The 20,210-nt window shown below is 39.5% G+C and overlaps 1 protein-coding gene across 1 annotated transcript; it reads left to right on the plus strand.

Annotated features, from left to right (window-relative positions):
* The first annotated feature begins 324 nt into the window (after positions 1–324).
* On the plus strand, positions 325–17,681 carry SLC18B1 (solute carrier family 18 member B1). Its single transcript, XM_066545748.1, has 14 exons — positions 325–434; positions 820–959; positions 2,038–2,133; positions 3,777–3,850; positions 4,622–4,769; positions 7,997–8,153; positions 9,626–9,762; positions 11,252–11,353; positions 12,263–12,354; positions 13,379–13,474; positions 14,059–14,133; positions 15,829–15,922; positions 16,020–16,066; positions 16,875–17,681. Exons 1-14 carry the CDS (start codon positions 398–400, stop codon positions 16,945–16,947), a joined length of 1,368 nt encoding a protein of 455 aa, XP_066401845.1. The 5' UTR covers positions 325–397; the 3' UTR covers positions 16,948–17,681.
* Positions 17,682–20,210: the final 2,529 nt, after the last annotated feature.

Genomic DNA, 20,210 nt, shown 5'->3' on the forward strand with positions numbered 1-20,210 from the left:
TTTACAGCTATTAATTCTTGCGCCAACGCTGTCGTTAAGCCCTTGTATAATGAATCCTGCAACATGCCGGAGGCTGTGTAATAATCGGCGATCTTGCTCGGTCTACCAATCTAGCAATGTATCGTGGGTGCCCTGGGCCAGGTGTGCATGCCCTGGGCCAGGTGTGCATGCCCTGGGCCAGGTGTGCGGCGTACGCCGGCGGCCGGCAGGTTGCCATGGGACCGCGGCGAGCCCGGCGCTCTCCCGGCCCGTGCGGGCAGCCCCGGCGGCGGCTCCGGGCGCGGCCGCTCCTCGGGCCGAGCATGCTCAGTGCCGGCGGCCGGGGTGGCGCTGGCCCCGGTGCTCGCGGAGCCCGCGGGTGCTGCCACACGTGCGGCGGAGGCGCCGCTGCGGCCCCATGGGCAGCCGGGTGGAGGGCGGCGAGCAGCCCCCAGGTGCGAGGCGGAGGCTCCCCGCGTTCCTCCTCCAGCACGGCCCGGGCCGGGGAAGCGGCTCCCCCGCGGGCTGCGGTCGGCCCGGGCCGGGCCGGGAGCAGGGAGCGGGACGGGTCGGGTCTCTCGGCGGGGCCGGGCCGGGAGCGCGGCGGGAGCTCCGGCTGCAGCCCAGAGCCTCCGGGGCGGGCTGAGGGGCGGCTGCCGGCACCTGCACCGCGGCCAGGTCCGCGCTCTGCACGGGGTAAAAGCAGCACGGCTCGACTCCGATCTCAGAGCCGGGAGGGCACAAATTTCGTGAGGGTTTTAGTTTTCCAACCTGGTTTGTAAGTTGTTCCCCTCTGTCAGCTTATAATAATTTGTTATAATTTTTATTTGGTATTTTTAGACGATGGCGTGTCAGAAGCAGTTGGTGAGGAATCAAGACGGCTTACCAGAGAACAGCTTTATACAATAGTTGCAGCCGCTTCTATAAATTTCAGTTCAATGATGTGCTACTCAATCCTGGGACCCTTTTTCCCTTCAGAGGTAAACACACAACTTAGCTACTCTCTACATTACTTTTTTGCATGTTGAAACTGTTAGAAATACCTTGACCTCCATGGGACATTTATGGCTGGCTGTGAGCTCTGAGTTAAGACTTCTCAGTTGTGGGAATTCAGTGATAGCATGATGCTGGTGTAGCTGCAGTGCATAAAATGGTGACCTGGATCTTGTCCATGGATTAATCTTCCCTATGACTGCACAGGAGACAGCAAACTAATGAGATGAGATGAGATAGAAGTCAAAGTGGATTCTTGAAGAAGTGAAATAATTTTTTGCTCAGTGTTGCATAGTAGTTTTGTAGAGCTGAGATTAAACTCTGCCAATGTCCTGACTAGCATTTCTGTGCCCTAGCTTCTCAATGACTTTTTATTTATAGCTTCCTCTGTTAACTCATTCTGGTGTCGTTAACTGTGCTAACTCCCTGACCTAGGAAGGGGGAAAAAATAAAATCTCTGCTTGTGTTGAATGAATACAACAAAGAAAAAGATGGTTATGGTGCCTTTGTAGCAGATGTCCATTTCTTTAATGACCAAATTGTTACCAAGTATTTACAAAGAAATATTCTTTTTGTCTCAAGTATTTACAAAGAAATATTCTTTTTCTCTAAATATGCCTGTGTACTGCTGGTGCCCAAGTGAGTGTATTTGGCCAGCTAAATAAGTAAAAAATTGTCTGGTGCTGGTTATGGGGTGGCATGTCACAGTGAAGATAACAGATCTCTCCATTTATTGCCCTCTCACTGTGCAAGGGATCAAAGTTTTGTAGCTAGTGCCCTTGCACACCAATTGAAGCCACCTTTATATAGTCTGGCTGCTTGTTCAGCAAATAACTCACTTTCATTCACTGACAAATTAACATTGCTTTTCCCTTGATGACATATTAGAAGTGCGACATGTCTTTTAAATGTGTTGTTACCTTATGAGCCCCTACTGCCTTTGAGAAAAGAAATTGCTTTCTAACCACACTAATAGACAATTAAATAGATTTAAATATGCAAGGCATGAATGTTGTTCACCAAGAATTTGACTGAGTCTTTACATGGTTGTGATCTTTTTTGCAGGCAGAAAAAAAAGGTGCCAGTAACACAATTGTTGGCCTGATTTTTGGATGTTTTGCTTTGGTCAATTTCTTGACTTCTTTAATATTGGGAAATTATGTAAGTATAATTGGAGCTGTAACTTTTTCTGTGGTGACACAGGTTGGTACATGAAGGCAGTTCTGCAAGGCTGAGAAAAGAGATGTCTTTTCAGTAGTGCTACTGCAATTTTCTGTCTGCAGTAACTGGAGTCTGACCAGTCAGTCTGAGTGTGATCTAAGTCTTGTCAGTACTTTTCTGTCGTTCCTGAGTAGCATAGGGCAACAGACATGTTTTGTTTCTCTAGTTAACTTTTTGTTTGCTTTAGAGTAATCGGATCAATTCTGCTTCCTATGACCTCCTTTCTCCTACCCCCCCTTTTTCTTTGTGGCACTTATATATTCGGTTTGCCTTTGGCGACATTAAGGTGTTTTGTTTTTGTTTTGTTTCTTTCTTTAGTTAGATGCACCTCTTCTTCTTTTCTGGTATGTTGTCTTTTTTTTAAAACATTTGCTCCTGTTATGATTTTCTGCTGCTTAACTCAGTTTAAACTTCATCCTATATTAATATGAGATAAATGTCTCCAGTTCTTGTAACTTGAGCTTTCCCACAGATTCAGGATTTTTCTCATGTTGAAGAAATCACAAAAAAGTTATATAAATGTTTGTTTATGTGCTGCAGCACTGCTGTCTATGCAGTGTTTGCTAGGGCTGCTCAGAATCATTCCCTAAGCTGGGGCTGCTGCTGAGCAGCAGTTCAGAATCCTCTCTTGTCTTTGATTGGGCAGCCTATTTGTTGACCCTGTGGTGAGTGCTTTTCTCTGGTGCTGAGGTGGCTCATAAAGTGTCACATAAGTGCCATTACTAAGTCCAGGTCTTGGTGCCTGTAGTAGTATTCAGCTATGGCACAAGCCTCACCAAGTACTTTACAGGGGAGAGAGTGAATGTGCCATCCTCACTGCAGACAGCTGAAGTGCACATCAATAGACCTGGAGGGTTTCAGTTAGACTCAGCAAAATATAGGCTTTAGTAATAATGGCTGAAAGGCAGGGACTTTGTTCAGGCCTGAACAAAAAAAAGGGCCTGAAACACCTACTGTCCTTAGGGAAAGTTGCAGTCTGGAATTAGAAGCTCAGCTGTACTTTGTTGCGGGATCGAGTTTGCTTTATGGCATGCCTCCTGTCATCCTTCACTCTGGTGAGAGAGTCTGAAATGAAAAAAGGTGGGGTCCTTTCCTGGTGGTGGATGGGGAGGCCTGAAAGTCCCATCCTTCCCATGCCAAAGCTTTGTGCTGTTAAGGGTTGTCTTAAATTTGCTTAAAAATCAGCTTGCATTGACTCTCAGTAGCCAGATACGTGATGGGTATTGCTGGCCTTGCCTCAGTCAGTGGTAGTGCTGCAGGGAGATTTGGAAACAAACTTTCTGCTTGTTTATTATGAGGAATGCTGCTGTAACCTGCTGCTCTGCAGAAGCTGCAGCATGCTGCTATGAAATAGTTAACTGCAGCATTGTCTTACCTTTCTAAAACTGGGTTAAGTCACTTAACCATTCAGAGTATTTTTAGGTTCATAATTGAAAGAAGGCACACCAGCAGAAGCAATGTTTCCCAATCTTTAAGTTACAGGTGCTATAAAGTTCCCATAATTTTTTGATTTCTTAACAGTATGAGAAATTTTTGATCTTTCCTTGAAATACTAATATGTAAAAATGGTATTTAATTTACAGCTTTCACAAATTGGAGCAAAATTCATGTTTGTGTCAGGGATGTTTGTTTCAGGATGTGTGACCATTCTGTTTGGGTAAGTAATTTCTGTTGCTTGGTTTTGTTGCATTTATCTTCTGATCATTTTCATCCATATGAAAAGATGGACACAAAATTAGAAACTCTTGGGCATCTTTTCTGTGTTGGTTAGGTCATCTAACTTCTTGCATCTTTAATTTTTATTACCTCTTGCAAAGCAGAATAAACACTTCTCCATTTCACTAGGTTTCAGAGTCTGTTTACTACTTTGAAATTAGAGGAGCTAGGTTCTGTCTATTTAAGTAGTAGTTCGCAGACAGCGAGAAGCCTGTCAAAGGTGCAGCAATAAGAAAACTATTTCTGCATAATGTTTTAATTATTATTTCCTTAAAAATATTGGGCTTAAACGGGAAGCTTTGCCTGTCAGGTGGAGATGCTAAGTCACTAATTTTAGCAAAATAAATGTTTTATTATCAATTAAAGAATCTCTTATTAGTTAATTCTAACACATTGCATCAGACTTCTTGCACAGGTGCTTGGAAAAGCTATGGAATGCAACAAAGGTGGCATTTGAGTTTTTCACAGGTTATGGTTTACATGCCCTATTCACTGCCAAGTAAAGGGGAAAAGGAGAAAGCTGCCAGAAATAGTTTGGTAGAGTTTGAATAATTTCACTGATGTGGTTCAAAGATAAGTGGTAATAGAAAGCATTGTGTGTCTTGTAACTGTGTCTTTTAATGAGCAAGAAATGATGCTCTAGGGCCTTTAGTATATGGCTTCTTCCATCCTGAGAGAGATCCAATTTATTGTTGGGATTTTTCTTTTCCAGAATGCTCGACAAGGTGCCAAGTGGACCAATGTTCATCGGTTTCTGCTTTTTAGTAAGAGCAATGGATGCAATAAGCTTTGCAGCAGCAATTACAGCATCGTTCTCAATCCTTGCAAAGGCATTTCCCACTAATATAGCTACTGTCCTGGTAAGTTCAGAAAGCAGTGTTACAGCTGAGTTCTAGCAATAAGACAAATTGCCAGTGGGCAGCCTAAAATCAGGAGAAAATTTATTGTCTCGTATGCAGTCTTATTTGAAATCATCATGTAATGTTTTGTTTGTAATCTAGAATCACAATCCTATAACAAGTTCAGACCTTAGCATAACTCTGGTTAGATATAAATTAAGCAGTATATATTAGTTGCTTGTGCTTTGAAGACAGCTGACCATTCGTGGCAGTAGTTATCTCTTCAGTGAAAATCAAGACAAAATACTAATAAAATCCTAGCACAGCTTTTAGTGACTACCTCTACCTGGATAGTAAGGATCCATGTGAATTGATTAAAAAACGATAAATTAATTCAAATGGTGTTGATTTAAATGACTGAAAGATGCAAAACTGAAACAATTTTGGTTTAATTTTTCTAACCTGTTGATAAAAGATATGTATGAAAAGATAAGAGCTAGAATTTCTTGAAATCTGGAGGGCAGTATTTCTGATCATCAACAATTCGTTTCAAACAGAGATACCCTTTTTCAGTTGGGGTTTTAAAGTGTTAAAGGAAAGTTTTGTGTTTAATAAATACTGTTTTCTCTGTCTATTCTTCAATACATTGTGGTTTTCAGTTCAAAAATATTCTGTCAGAAATAACTGGGTTAAATATTAATGAGTGAGCAAATGTTGAGAACTTATTTAAGAACATTAAATAAAATTAGAAAAGTTTCTACTTTTATTAATATTTTTGTTAAGCTGTTTAATTACTTCTATAAATATATATCTATAAGAATATGTCTATAACTCAAAAGAAACCCACTAAGTTGTATCAGCAGTGATTAGCTGACCTTTTCATTGGAGCAATTTATATATTGTAATCATGTTTTGGATTTATTCAGTCAATAAGGTTAAAGTTTCCTGTTTGCAGATTTTAAAACATAATTTAAATAGGTAAGTAAAGTAATGTTGACTTTAAGGGACTTAGTTACCTATTTTATAATCAGAATTAAAAAGAAAAGAAATTGTGTTATGAGAGCACAGTAACCATAAAGCATGGCTGAAAATGATATGTGGTGGTGAAGGATGTCTCAAGACCAAAATCAGAAATGCTACACGGCTGTGGCTTGGTACCTACCTTTGTTTAAAATCTAGAAAGGGTGCTATAAAAAGACAGATGACTTCTAAATGTTTGTCTTTTTACCATATTGTGAACTCCAGTGTCTTGCTCTGCTTGAGAATAAAAACTCTTCATATTTATTCATGAAGTAGATTTAGTATCCTTAACTGGGCGTGATGGAGAGCTCTTGTTACTGTGAGCCCTGAGGCAGGAGGCAGAAGAAAGAGCTGATTGTTTAAGCAAGGTACATCCTAGGGTAAAATTGAGGCCTGAAGGAGTGGATGAAGCTATTTTAGGCTTGCTCTCTGTTGTCCTTCTTGATAGTGCTAGATTGTGAAAAGCAGTTTTCACCTCCTTACCATTTTGGTACAAGTTTTCAGCCTTCCTTTTACTTGTTGGGTACGCTAGAGGGTATACGGGGAAGTTATTAAATATAGGCACATTAGCCTTGTTGGAGTGGGAAGTTGAGCATTTGTCAACGTGATCCCTCTGTGGAGGGAGGAGATGTGGACTTCAGAACATAAGCAATCTCACTTCTTTTACAGTATCAGGTTTATCTTATCCTCTGATCTGTACTACTGCAATGTCTCAGCTTCCCCCCCCATGCCCTCCCCATTTCATTAACTTAAAAGGGCTAAATGATGGACTGCTCCAAATCATGTAAATTATTTGAACCAAAGTCTCACAAATCAAGTGTTTTTTATGGCTGGTGAGCAACAAAAGTGAAAGCATCATCTGGATACAGTGATGTTAATGGCCATACCTAGTTATTTTCTTTGCTAGGAAAGAAAAAGGTTGCAACCCTAGACTGACCTAGGATAAAGAACTTGGCTTTTGCTGACTCTGACTGTTTTCAGGGCATTTGACTACTCTGACTCGCATGGATAGTGGAGCCCTGGAAAATGTTAAACTTTGAAAATGTTAGGCTTTGTGTTTTCTCAGATCACTGGACCTGCGTAAGCAGTATGATAAATGATATAATTGTTAGATGTGATGATTTTTTAGTAATTAAATATAATTATTATATAATCCTAAGAATAATCATGAGAAACTATGTTGGAAATTTAAGGGGGGCTATGCTTAGCTGAAATCTATGTATACCATAGAACAATATAAGTTTAATAATTAACATGAAAGTTATATAACGATAGAATATAAAAACTTGATCATCTTGTATAGTCAGTGTCAGATTTGGGTGGAAAACACCCCTGATTCCCAGAGCTCTTAATAAAAGCACCTGCATATAATCGCTTATGTGAATATGTGTTTCTGAAGGCTAACAGTATGAGTAAAACTAAAGATGAGAATTATTCCCTGGAGTTATCTTTCTCAATTCTGGAAGTTATCATAACTTTTATCTGTAAGCAGTTATTACCACCAGCTCTTCCTGGTGATCTAAGCATTGATTAATCAATTGTTGAGGCAGATGTTGACAGTGGTGACTATGACATTGTAGCACAAGATGTATCTGTATTACTGTCCTTTTACAAATTAGCATCTTATAAAACATACCAGCTTAATAAATTATATCCAAAACAATCTGAGTTGTCCCCATTGCAGTTTCATTATTTTTTCCTATCCCTAGGGAGTGAGTCCAAACAGTTGTTTATGGAGAGAAAGCTTTAACTTTGCACATATACTTCATCCCATGAGATAATGACCCATCTGAGTAGGTGTGTTTAGATCCTTTCCCTCAGGCTGGAGTGTAATGGCAGGTGGAGTGTAATGGCAGGTGGGAGAGATGATCCCTTCAGCCTGAGGTGTCCTGTGAATGCTTTCTGCTACTGGAGCGTTTGCCTTACATCAAGACTGATATCTGTTAGGTGACAACAAGAGTTGTGAATGCTGTACAGGAACCAGTACAGGTGGTTCCCTGTAGAGAAGCAAAAGAGGTCATGGCTGTCAGACACATAACTGTGGAATTCCTTTTGCTATCCCACCCTGTGAAGGTCACTACTAGCTCTTGTCCTGGCAATGCATTGTCCTGTTTTTCACTACCCTGGATATGTTGTACTGCTCCTCAGACACATGGCTTGCTTTGCATTGCTGCATTGTATTTTCTCAACATACTGACTTCATTTCTGCTTGCTTTTTCATGCTCTAGGGCAGCCTTGAGATTTTTTCAGGACTTGGACTGGTGCTGGGCCCACCTTTGGGTGGCTTTTTGTATCAATCATTTGGTTACGAGGTCCCTTTCATCACGCTGGGATGCATAGTGCTGGCTTTGGTGCCTGTGAATATGTGCATATTGCCAAGATATGGTAAGCATCCTTCTGCCTGCTTCCTTCGCTCACCTTAACTTCTCATGTGCTTAAGTGTCTTTAAAAAAGTGTCGGCTTCTGGAGTCTGATCCAAGTCAGAGGGCAAGACTCCACTTGAATTAGCTTATCATCTTGATCAGGTCCATGTTTAATGCTAACCTAAATTCATGAGATGGCCTGGAATTAACACAACTCATGCCAGTTTCTGCAAATAGTAGGAACTTTGTGTGGAAGTGAACTGATATATTTTTGTTTTCTTTTGTCTTAGATTTAGGGCTTGTAAAGGATCAGTTGTGTCTGCTAGTTGAAGAAAAGCTGGAGACAGATTTTGCCTAAAACAGGAGAACTCAACATGTTTGAGTTAACAGTAGAGTGGAAAACTAATTATAGGGAGGAAAAGAAGTGTTTATTTGTACTGAACAATGCAGGATCTGATTAACATGAAAGAATGTTAAAGTTAATAAGGGAGGGGTTTAATGAAGTGCTGGAGGTCATATAAATTTATTAAATTTTAGATGATCCTGCTTGGACAGAAAACTAGCTTAGAGATAAGTCCTCATGCAAGACTATAATTGTAAGGTTACAGTTCTGTTACTCTTTTCTAGAGAAAAAAAATGCTAGTAACTTTGAAATGCTTCTTTAATTTTGATTTTTTATCCTTTAATACAAAAACCATGTTATTTTCCAATGGAAAATAACTTCAAGTATGTCTATTGGCTTTTAGAAGAAACTTACAATGATTAAATAGTGTGTTGCTACTGCTGACTTTCCCCCCTGACCTCCCCAAGTTCTGAAATTGTCATGATATCACTGCCAGTTTGGAAGTATGTTACATAAATGTTAGCTCTGAGCTGATGGATGATAATGCCTGAACTTTCAGTTCTTTGTACACTTTGAGACCACATTCAGGTATTATAGGAGAAACACCATCAGGAAGAGGGCCTGACTTAAAATTCCCACATAACCATGACATCTGAAAAAAGTTTCCTGGACTACAAATTGAACATGTTGGAGTTCAATTAGTTGTTTAAAAACTTGGATAGATCTCAACTGATAAATAGCAATCTTACTCTCAAAGCATGTTTCTTTTATTAGATATGAATTGTTTATATATGTGTTCAAGTATCAAGCTGAGACATATCCAGGAAGATTTCATTGTATAACTGCTAGCAGAGAAGCAAATACTTTTTTCACATAATTGGAGTAATATATGCTTTAGTTCTTTTCAAGTTGGGGATTTGCAGTGCTGGAATCTAAATTGTATGCTTTTCTTTTTCATCTATTGAATTTTAGTTTTTACTATAAAAATAGTATAGCACATAATAATCAACTATTGACTTTCATCTGTTGTGCAACAGAAGTAAGAAGACTAAAAAAAGGGAAATACTATTTCTTTTCTAAAGCAAGAAGATCAATCATGAGCTTATGCCACTGAAAATAATGCAGTTTCCCCCCCTCTTCTATTGAAACAGATTCAACTCCTAGGAAGGAATCATTTTGGAAGCTCATTCTTCTGCCAAAAGTCCTAATACTCTGTCTCACTATATTTTCTCTAAGTGCATGCTTGGGTTTTTTTGATCCCACAATATCTCTATTTATCTTAAAGAAGGTAAGTCCTGCTAACATGCAGTGAAGTCTTGACTTAATAAATATTGAGTAACTAGCTTTAAATGTAAATATCCTAAACAAAATTGAGCTTCGTCCCATTAACACTGCTTTAGTTAACTGTTAGTTGTATAAATTCCAAATAAATTGATTTACACAGTACTGATAAGTCAATATCTATTGCATCATCTCTTCCTGCTGGGTCTTGGTAACTTTGAGAATGAGAAGTGTAAGGTCTTTTAAAATGGGCTTTCTCCACTTAAAGGTCTTTCAGCTGCAAAGTACTGTCTCTGAACAGGGCATAGAAACTGCTTTCATAAAAAAGGTATTTTTTCTTCCTTCCTGAAATCAAATTCTTGAAAGCTGCTGCAGCCACTGGCAATGTTACATCTCTTGATGTGAAGCCCTTTAAGATTCTGTTCCTAGATAAAATTAAGCAATGGTCTTTGAGTGCTTTTTTTATGAGTTGTTTTTCCAAGGGGTAATGTTTCACAGATGGCTGTGCTACTTTTTGTCTGCCTAATCTGTACTTGGAGTACTTGTTCAGGGTGGTGGGGACTTGATGCTAAGTTCTTTGATCAGTGGAGATGTGAATGTACATCTTCAATCTCCCATGATGGGAGGGATCTGAAATTATCCCACTGTAGAGTCTGTGTGCTTCTATGGCTCTTCTGCTTTCCCTTTGCTCTGTGCTTACAGATACTTGCTGTAAAAGGGCTGTGGCCCTCTTGGCAGGTATTCTAACCACTAAATTAGAGTTATCATCACATATTTGCTTATGGCAAGGAAATAGTGAATATTTATGTAGTCTATACCATATGAAACATCTTGGAATACCTTCTAACACTTAGTTAAGGCACTTATTTGAGAAACTGAGGTGCTTATGATCATTACACATTTTGTTTCAATGCAGAAATATGTGTCTGGATTAGGAAAATGTGGGCCTCAGGGTGTCAGCAAAAACCTCTTATTCCTTCCCATAAAAGTCATCCTTTGGTTGAAAAGTTGGAATTGAGTTTTATGGCACTACTTACTTTTAAGATGTGCTGATTAACAATGGATGAATACAGTGCTTATTTTTTCTAATGCAAATAAAACTAAAGATTGGAGAGGTAGAGACTAAATCCATTGAAATTTCAGTATCTGCAGTGTCTGTTTCAAGTGTGTCAGATTGTAGTGTTAGAATCCAGCGTGCTCATATAGGGGACATAGCATAATGTTTCCTCCTGACATTATTTAGGCTTTATATGTGTACAGTTGTGTCAGGTGTCTCCACCACTCCATCATGCTTAAAAAGTGTTGGTAAAAGCAATGAAACGGAAGCTCTGTGGATGATTTCAAATACATGAAAAACCTCTGTAGGGTATCAGTAAAATACTTAAAATTGCACATTTCAGTATTTTGATTTAATATATAATTCTTGGATGGTCCTTAATGAACGTAGCATATATGATTTGTCTTGGTTTTTCTTTTATTGATCTTCGTTTCCATAGTTCACGCTCCCAGCTGGTTATGTGGGCTTGGTGTTCCTTGGTTTGGCACTCTCGTACTCCCTGTCTTCTCCCCTCCTTGGACTCGTAAGCGACAAACTGCCGGTGAGTCCTACCCTGCTGTCTGTGCAGCGTGACTAAAGCATTCTGTGCTTTTGCTTAGAGGTGGGGAACAGTGGATAAAACAAAGGATCTCGGCCTGGTCTTGTAAAGGGATCTGCCTTTCAAGACCTTGCACATGCACCCATTACTGCCACGTGGGAGGTCTCTTTTGCAAGATCTAGGGTAATTTAAGAATGTCCAAGTCAGTAAAGGAAATTGGACAAGGAGCTGAAGTGTGCTGAGCTTTTCTAGTGGACTAAGCACAATCTTTTTCAAAGCAATATGGAATAGAGAGTAGGAAAATATGTCCCAGTTATCCATGCTTTTAACCACATCTAATTCTATTAGCTTTTGAGAAAAGGAGTAAAGATGTTCTGGTTAGCTGTATTGACTTTATTTTATAAAAAGTGTAATATTCAAATTAGATCATCACCGTGGGCTGCCTATCCTTTAGCCTCGTCCTTTAGCTCTTAACAGCACCATAGAAAGAGACTTTGACAGTGATACACCTAAAACTGCCTTTTTGACAGCCAGCGCTAATTGATCAAGGAAACCTACACTTTGAATACTATGCCTGAAGGACAGTGACAATTTTCTGATGCTTTTTTCCTGACACAAACTAGTAATGCCTTTTGTACATGAGAATTACACAGAATCATAGAATGGCCTGGGTTGGAAGGAACTTAAAGATCATCATAAAATGATACAGGGTGTTTCTTATATTAAAGAAGACTAAGACCTAAAATACTTTGCTAACTGAGAAGGATCATTGCTCAGTGTCCCGAAATCTCTGTACTAAGCCACTGCTGCCAGTGATTGCATCTGGAGTGAGGAAACAAGAATTTGTTGTTTTTTGATGTACATGACAAATTCCCAATTTTAAATTGCATAGCTTTTCCTTTTCTTACACAGTACATCAGGAAGTGGCTGCTGATATTTGGAGACTTAATGACAGCAGTATGCCTTTTCATGCTAGGACCTGCTCCTGTACTGCACATTGAAAGGTACTGCCTCTACCTGAGCCTGTCCCATTATGTGATGTTTTCAACCATAGTCATGTATATCCATAAGCCTGTAATTAGCAGCTCTGACCATGAAACAGATTTGGTTTTTAACTTCCACTTTTGACCATGAAACATGGTTGGTTTTTGATGTTGTAGCATGAGACTGAAGCTGTGAAATCATCTGAAAACAGAGATTTTACAGCTTCGTAAAATAGATCCTTTTCTTTTGCTTTTTTAGTGTTACTTTGTTCATGGTAATGTGTATGGTAGGAAGAATGTTGCTTTTTATTTTTCTTCCCTCACAGTTTTGTGGCATTTCCTGTTCAGCAAAACAAAGTTCTCATTTTGTCTTATTTTCCAGATTTTTCTGTTTCATCAATATTTTTAAACTATAGGGTTTATTTGCATGGCTGTGCAGCAGTACTGATTTTACTTCTCTCTGTATATAGCCTACTGAGAAAAGTGACAGGTTATAGCTTTGTTTTCACTAGCAAAGACAATGTTTGTTGTACCTGAATGCTGTAATGTCATATTTCTCAAGTTAATTCACAGCAAAACACTGCTACATTAACAAAACAACTACACAATCCTTCTGTCCTAGGTTAGATGCTGTGTTAACGTAATAGGCTTGTTAATGCATAGAACTCCTCCTAGGCTGCTAATTTTTAAATATCAAAAATTTTCAAAATCCTTCACTTCTGCAACAAACCAAGTCTGATGCTTGGCAGGCATTGCTCAGTACACAGGCATTGCTCAGTTAACCTCATCTATATAACTCTTCCCTATATGCATGTCATAAAATGAACTGCATTTGATAAGCAAATATGTAATTTGAGCACAAGCTTTTCATATTCTTTTACAAAGTCTTTTTTCTAAAGTATAGAACTGGATTTTTCAAGTATTAGTATTGGCTTCAAGACTGCTGATCAGTCAGGGAGAGCTGATACAACAGCCTTCAGTGAAATTTAGTCCTTACTGAAAAGAGTCTTCAGCAGCTAACTTCTTGTAAATGCCTCTCTTTCAGTCAGCTGTGGATGTTTGTGCTAGTGTTGGTTTTGATTGGCTTTTCCCTTGGCATGAGTGCTATCCCAGTGTTTCCAGAGATCCTGCAATGTGCGTAGTAAGTAACTCGGTCCAACATTTCTTTCATGTTACTGACACTAGGAATCTGCAACTGTCTTACAGGGGTGAATATGAAGTGTGGCTTTTTTCCCCCTTTTTGAGGCAAAGACAGATAGTAACACTTAACTGTTTCCACTACTCTTATTGTCTTAGTTTTTTCTGACTGAGCACCCCAGTCATCCTCCCAATATAACTTTGTGAATGCATACTTCAGTAATGATGTAGAAGGGCCTTGATTTACTCTTATTAGTATGTTCCTTTTGGAACAAGTTTTTGCTTCTAAAAAGCCACCTGTCACAGTTTCACACTTGCCATATGAAACGTGGGGAATTGGTGTGATGGTGTGATCTTAACTTGGGAGAAAACAGATGAAGAATGGCACTGCAATCCTTCAGAGGGGCAGCAAAGAAGAAAGTACTGGGTAAACAGAAATTCTACTGTACACTTCTACTTGTTGACTATTTATGTGGTGTGCAAATTAAAAGGAGGGGAAAAAGTCTGTAGGGAGTCTACTTGTGTCTCAGTCTACAAACTGAGACACAGTATGTATTGGAGTACCCCAACTTGTCTGTCTTTCTGCAGTGAGAATGGATTTGAAGAAGGTCTGAGTCTTCTGGGACTGGTGTCTGGGCTCTTCAATGCCATGTGGTCCCTCGGGTAAGTTTACCCCTATTTTGTAAGCTATGAGAGTTCAGCTGTTCCACACTGCTGCTGTTGTCATCTTATTGCAGGGGTTCCATACTGTTGTCTCCTTATCACAAAAGTTTCACACCTTCTTGGTGTTTCTCATGGGCAACTCCTCCAAGCACTGCCTCTTTCTTCTTCCCAAAATAGCCAACTGACTCCAGTTCCCTTCTCAACCAGCCACCCCACTCTTTTACAGCACTCTTCTTCTCATTGGTTACAGCTGTGGCCTGTTAAAGTCAGGCCTGTTCCTAATCTTTGATAATTGGCCCAGCTGCAACTCCTTAGGGGTAAGATTACTTTCTACACTATCTTTATTTTCTTATTGTCTATCCCCCTACATACTGCCACATGGGAACCTGGCTGTTGCTGTGTTGATCTTGGTTCAAAAGTATCTTGCTTGACCGGTGTCTGGTAGGCATGTTAAAGCTTTTTACCCCCAAAAAGGTAAAACTTTTTTTTTTGACAATGCTCTGAAGTCATCTTTCTTGAAACATATTGCTCTGCATATCAAAAAACTGCAGTGATTAAAGTGGATGTTTGCTTGCACTTTTGTGTGGTGATTTTTCCTTTCACTAAAATATCTAATGCTCAATACAGAGAGATGTGGACTTTAATTTTTTACAAAACTAAGTCCACCCAGGTGGAGTGAGTTAGATATCTGCTCCTGACTAATTCTGTTTTCCATTTTCCTGGGATAGCTTAAGGTGAAATCTTCTTTTTAAGTCACGGAAATTCTTTAAAATTTATGCTTGTATAGCTTAGCAGAGTGTGTCTGTAACTCTATATAGTCAGGGTCATCATCCTAGAAATAAGTGAAACATGCTACTGGCTGAGTGGCCCTTCAGAGCTGTCACTCAGTGGGAAGTGACAGAATGTCCCTATTGGTAGTCACTTACAGGATACTTTTATCTGTCCTTGTAATCCTCTGTGGCTGCAGGTATGTTTCAGTGGCACAAATTTGCACCATTTTTTTCCAAGATCTAGCTGTCTAGCAGTCTTGTTTATTTGGTGTAGGGTTTAGTACCGACACAGGTTTATGCTGCTATCAAGCCTGGTTTTATAATGTAACTTGCTTCCAGGAAGTCTCTCTAGTTTTACACAGTTTTTTCCCTTTCTGTCGTGAGACCTTTCTAAAGAGACAGCAGCTGCATAACCTTTATAACCTGCATTTTTAGACAGGCATAAAGGTGCAGGGCAGTTAAACACAGCTGAACCTTGCAGTGACCATGTCTGTCACATTGTGCCTCCCCACCTGCTTATATTTATCACACCCTTGTCTTGAAGTTTAGAAACTTTTTGTTTTGAGGGATGCGACTTTGAATTTCTCTTATGATAGAATTGATCAGCATAGATGTTTTCTTAGAGCATGTTCCTTAATTGGGTCTCTCTACTTAAAAAGACTGCATTCAGCTTTCTGGATGTGGATCCTGTTTCCAGATGAGGAGGTAATTAGATTTACTGGGGCCTTGGCAAACAACAAATTCATACTTACTGTGCATTTTAGGAAAGTTAGGTCTGTGGAAGAAAATCTCTTTGTTGTCAAAGGTAAGAGTCTTTGAAGGAAGGCCACAAAACCCACTAAAACAGTTCTCTGAGAATATGGTATATTACTGTTACCCTTTATGTTTGGGTATATGGCCAATACCTGATTTTGATTTGATGCAGGGCATTTGTAGGTCCAATTCTGGGAGGATTTCTAAATGAAGAACTAGGTTTTGAATGGGCTGCAGCCATCCAAGGAGGATGGCCACTGTTAAGTGTAAGTAATTACACATTTTTTAATATCTGTTGCAGTTATGAACTATTGTATAAGTTTGTTATAATTACTACAATTGTAACTGGCTGTTTCCTCAAAGGGTCTTGCAACTGGAATATTTTATATCATTGAGGCAACAAGGAAAAGGTATGCTGAGATATTTATTCTTTATTTTGCTTGCAATCATATAAAGCAAACCTTTGAAATCTGTGCTTGCATTTTTTCCTCACTATCAACCTAATAATGATAAGATGAGCAATAAAAACATTGCTTAAATAATTTGTCTGTATGGTTTCCTAAATCCCTACTGACCTAAACGAACAGCTAAACCAGGCAATGTGTATTCTATACCAGCAGCAAGACTGTGGCATTAATGAGCAGCCCTACTGATGGTTCCTCCATCAGGAAGGTGTCTGTGAGCTGGAATTGTTTGTATGGTCACATGCAGAGAGCAGTGGTCAATGGCTCAATGTCCAGACACAGACTAGTGACGAGTCGTGTCCCTCTGGGGTCTGCCTTGGGACCAGTAATGTTTAGTATCCTCACCAACAACTAAAAGAAGGTAGATTCAGACTAGATATAATGAAAAATTTTTTACAATGAGGGTAGTGAAACACTGGACCAGGTTCCCAGAGAGGTAGTGGATGCCTCATCCATGGAAACATTCAGGCCCAGGGTGGACATGGCTCTGAGAAACCTGGTCTAGTTTAACATGTTGCTACCCATGGCAGGGTATCTGGACTAGCTGACCTTTAAAGGTCCCTTTCAATCTGATCAACTGTATGATCATGGGAATGAATAGTACATGGTTCTGTGCAGTAGTAGGGAACCCAGTGATCCATGTAGTTCTTTCCATGTAATGTGCTTCTTTGCATATTATGTTGATATCACATAGCAGTATCTAGAGAATATAAAAGCTGTATTATCTGTTCTTCTCTTTTCCTTATGCGAACAGTTCCAGTTCCAGCCTGCAAAATCCTCCTGGTGATAATGAAGAAAGGACTCATCTAATGGGCAATGAAACATAGCCAGGCATACTTTCAATTCTCTGTTTGCTGTTGTTGTTTAACCTAGTATCGAGGTGACTGGCCTTAACAGTGCTTCATTATTCTGGAGCTGGGACATGATCCCTTAGTGAACAACCAGTTGTGGTTTAATTGTAGAGGCATTACTGTTTTGAAACACTAAACACTGACTGCCTTTCTTTTGGAAGTTCTCCTAAATGATGAGTAACACTCAGCTGTCAGCCTATTTAATTGTGTTCCATGTACAGTGCACCACTGTATGTGAAAAGTTGTGTTCTCAAATGTCTTGTTTCCACGCTTGTGTGTGCTGTGCATTATTCTTGGGTAAAGCTACTATTTTGCTACCATGATTTTCTGTACATTTTTTAAAGGAAATTCATTATCTTGTAAAAACAGAATTTGAAATTATAAAGGACCAAGCACAATATTGTTTTCAATAAAGCAACTTTTTCCCTAAGTTTTGTACATTTTCTTAGACAACAAGAGTCTAAGATACTTCTTGTCTACCAGCACTTGTGTTATCTTGCAAGTGCCTGAAAATGAGATGCAAAAATAATGAAAATTTGCCATATCTACACAATAAAAACTGATCTTCAGTCCTGGGGGAGACTTGGCATCTGGTGTATACATTTATATACATACACAAAAGATAAATGGATGTTTGTATTATATATGAAGACTCAGCTTGGTGATTGTGAGATTTATTTTGCTAATAATTGCTTGCCAGAATGTTCGTACTTATTGCTTCTGCAACAGCAAATCTCTAAGGACTCTAGGGCTACTATGGAGAAGAAAACCCAACATTACCTCACCTCTTCCAGATGCTCAGCTAAAGACATTCAAAGGGAACTGAGACAAGGACACTCCTGACAAACTCACAGTAGACTTCTCGACCTTGGTTGTGGCAAAAGTCCTTCAATTTATCATGGAGCCCATAACTGGCTTCTAGAAGGGCTTCTTTGTGGTGGCTTTTTTACCATAAATAAGAAAAGTGGTCTGTCCTAGCAACTTCCAGTCAGTTTCTTCTGTGAATAGTTCCTGGATTTTACATAAGAAATACTTCTTTCTCTGTCAGAGCTCTTTTGGCCTAGAAAGAACAACTGCTGTGGTTGCCACATGAGCTGTGAGACTTCAGGGTACCAAAGGGCAGACTTCTCCACGGAACATCTTGTTAATAGCTTCCTTTCCATTTTGTATCAGACATTAGACTATACTGAAACCAGGAATGTACACCTCAATTTACTGGGAAATGCTGACCATGCCAATGCTGATGATAAGCCAAGTGAGAAGGAGCCAAGAGGACTGGAGGTGGATGCAAGATATTTTCTAATATTTTATTTTCTCCATTTTTTTTTCTTTTCCATGAGCAATGCAACCTTTCTGTGACAGAGAAACCATTTAATTACCCCAAGGATCCAGGATTTGTGACTTTCAATACATCCTTTGGCTACGTTGGTATTTTCACTTGTGCAGAGTTACTCTGCCGTGACCCAGCTGTGGTCTTGGCAAGCAGATTTCAGATTGACACCATTCTGTTCACTGCTTGGGTGAACCCCTTCCACAGTTGTCAGCTGTCCAGTTTCACTCAGCGTGGGCCTTGGGAATGAGGGTCAACTTCCTTTCAGCAAATACACACAACTCCACTTTAGATATGACAGGTGATGTGACAGTGCTCTGATTGATCCTCGTTCTCATGGGCAACATTCTATCTGTGTAGTGCAGCTGACCTGAACAGAAATTCCCATCAGCTTTAAGCATGCATACACGTCAACAGGCCTAGGACATGAGAACTTGTAAAGTTCTTGATATAAACAAAATAAAAATGTGCTATGTAAGAATTTGGAAATTCTTAAGTTGACTACTACACCACTAGTCTTTGTTCAATAATCAGTCCTGGAAGTTTGTGAGTATTATTCTTCATCTTCTGACCCTGGTGTTTTATTCGTATTTTGGCCATGTAAAGACCCAAACTTCATTTTCTCCACTAGATGGAACCCTAACTCTGAGAAATGTTCTCATGAGTTCTGCAAATAGTACTTGTGGGCTGGAGACATTGAGTGTCACATTTTCTTTATAGGCTTTGTTTTCACTGTATATTTTTGCTGAGCAGATGCTAGAAGTCAAGCAGCAATTTTGTGTGCATGTGTTTGCAGAATTGAGAGTTCGACATAATGGGACACTCTTGTGATTTGTCAGACATCAGTGGTCAAAAAGCCACTACAAGAGCAACTTAGTTGTTACCATAGTCCTCTGTCCTCTGCCTTGAGCATAAGGCAGCTTTATTTCTGCCTGATTTTCCTGGTTGTATTCAAACAGTAAGTCCACCTTGCCAATTCTCTTCTGCCCTGTGTCCCCAAATCCTCTAGAACCAGATATCCCTCAAGACAGAAATGTAATTTTTCTCAGCCTTCCTGCTAGCTCCAATTGAGATTGGAGCTCTTTTGACTAGATCAACATTACTGAATATATGATTTTGTGTTTGCCATACAATAGTACTGCTTTGATGATGCTCCTGCTTATTTTGCTTTTCATAACCAGGTGCTGGCTGATGGACGTCTGATAAATCAGAATACTACATCGAAGCCAGTTTTGAGTGTAACACTCTTTGGGAGGTGGTATGAAAAGGACCCTCCATCCACAGATCAAGCTTCAGCATGATTTCACTGCAGATCCTTCAAGCTTTCATCTGCTCATTTCTGTAACACTAATTAAACACAAATAATGGTAATTAATAGTAATATTCATAGTTAAGATGGCATTCTATTTTTCTAGTTGCCTTATCTAATGGCATAGTTACTGCACTTTGATTTATTGACTCGATTTGGCAGCAAAAATCAATACTCTGCTGGACTGTTATGTATGAATTTTTACATGGTGGCTTTGGTTGGCATAGGCTTGGCCTGGAAACAATAGAAACACTGGGAACAACAGAAAATAAATTCTTCTGACTTTACTGGTGTAGGATTCAGTGGGTTGTGCCCCAATAAAGGAGAGTTTTTAATTATTTGAAATTTTTGTTGGACTATTCAAAGCCATTTCCACAACACTCTTCCCACCACATTTCTGAACAGCCACTTTTGTAAACAAGAGAAAACAGAACCTTTGAAAATTTTAACTTCCTTTGTAAAGGAAAAATAGTCTCAAAAATATGTTTCTTCAAAAAAACAGTTATTCAGCTCAGCACACTGCAGTGTGTTATCATACCATGGCCTAACTCACAGTTGAAGGACTCTACTTTAATCTTTCTGGCCACATTTTTAGGATGT

The sequence above is a fragment of the Molothrus aeneus genome, chromosome 3 (assembly GCF_037042795.1).
Source record: "Molothrus aeneus isolate 106 chromosome 3, BPBGC_Maene_1.0, whole genome shotgun sequence".
NCBI classification, from domain to species: domain Eukaryota; kingdom Metazoa; phylum Chordata; class Aves; order Passeriformes; family Icteridae; genus Molothrus; species Molothrus aeneus.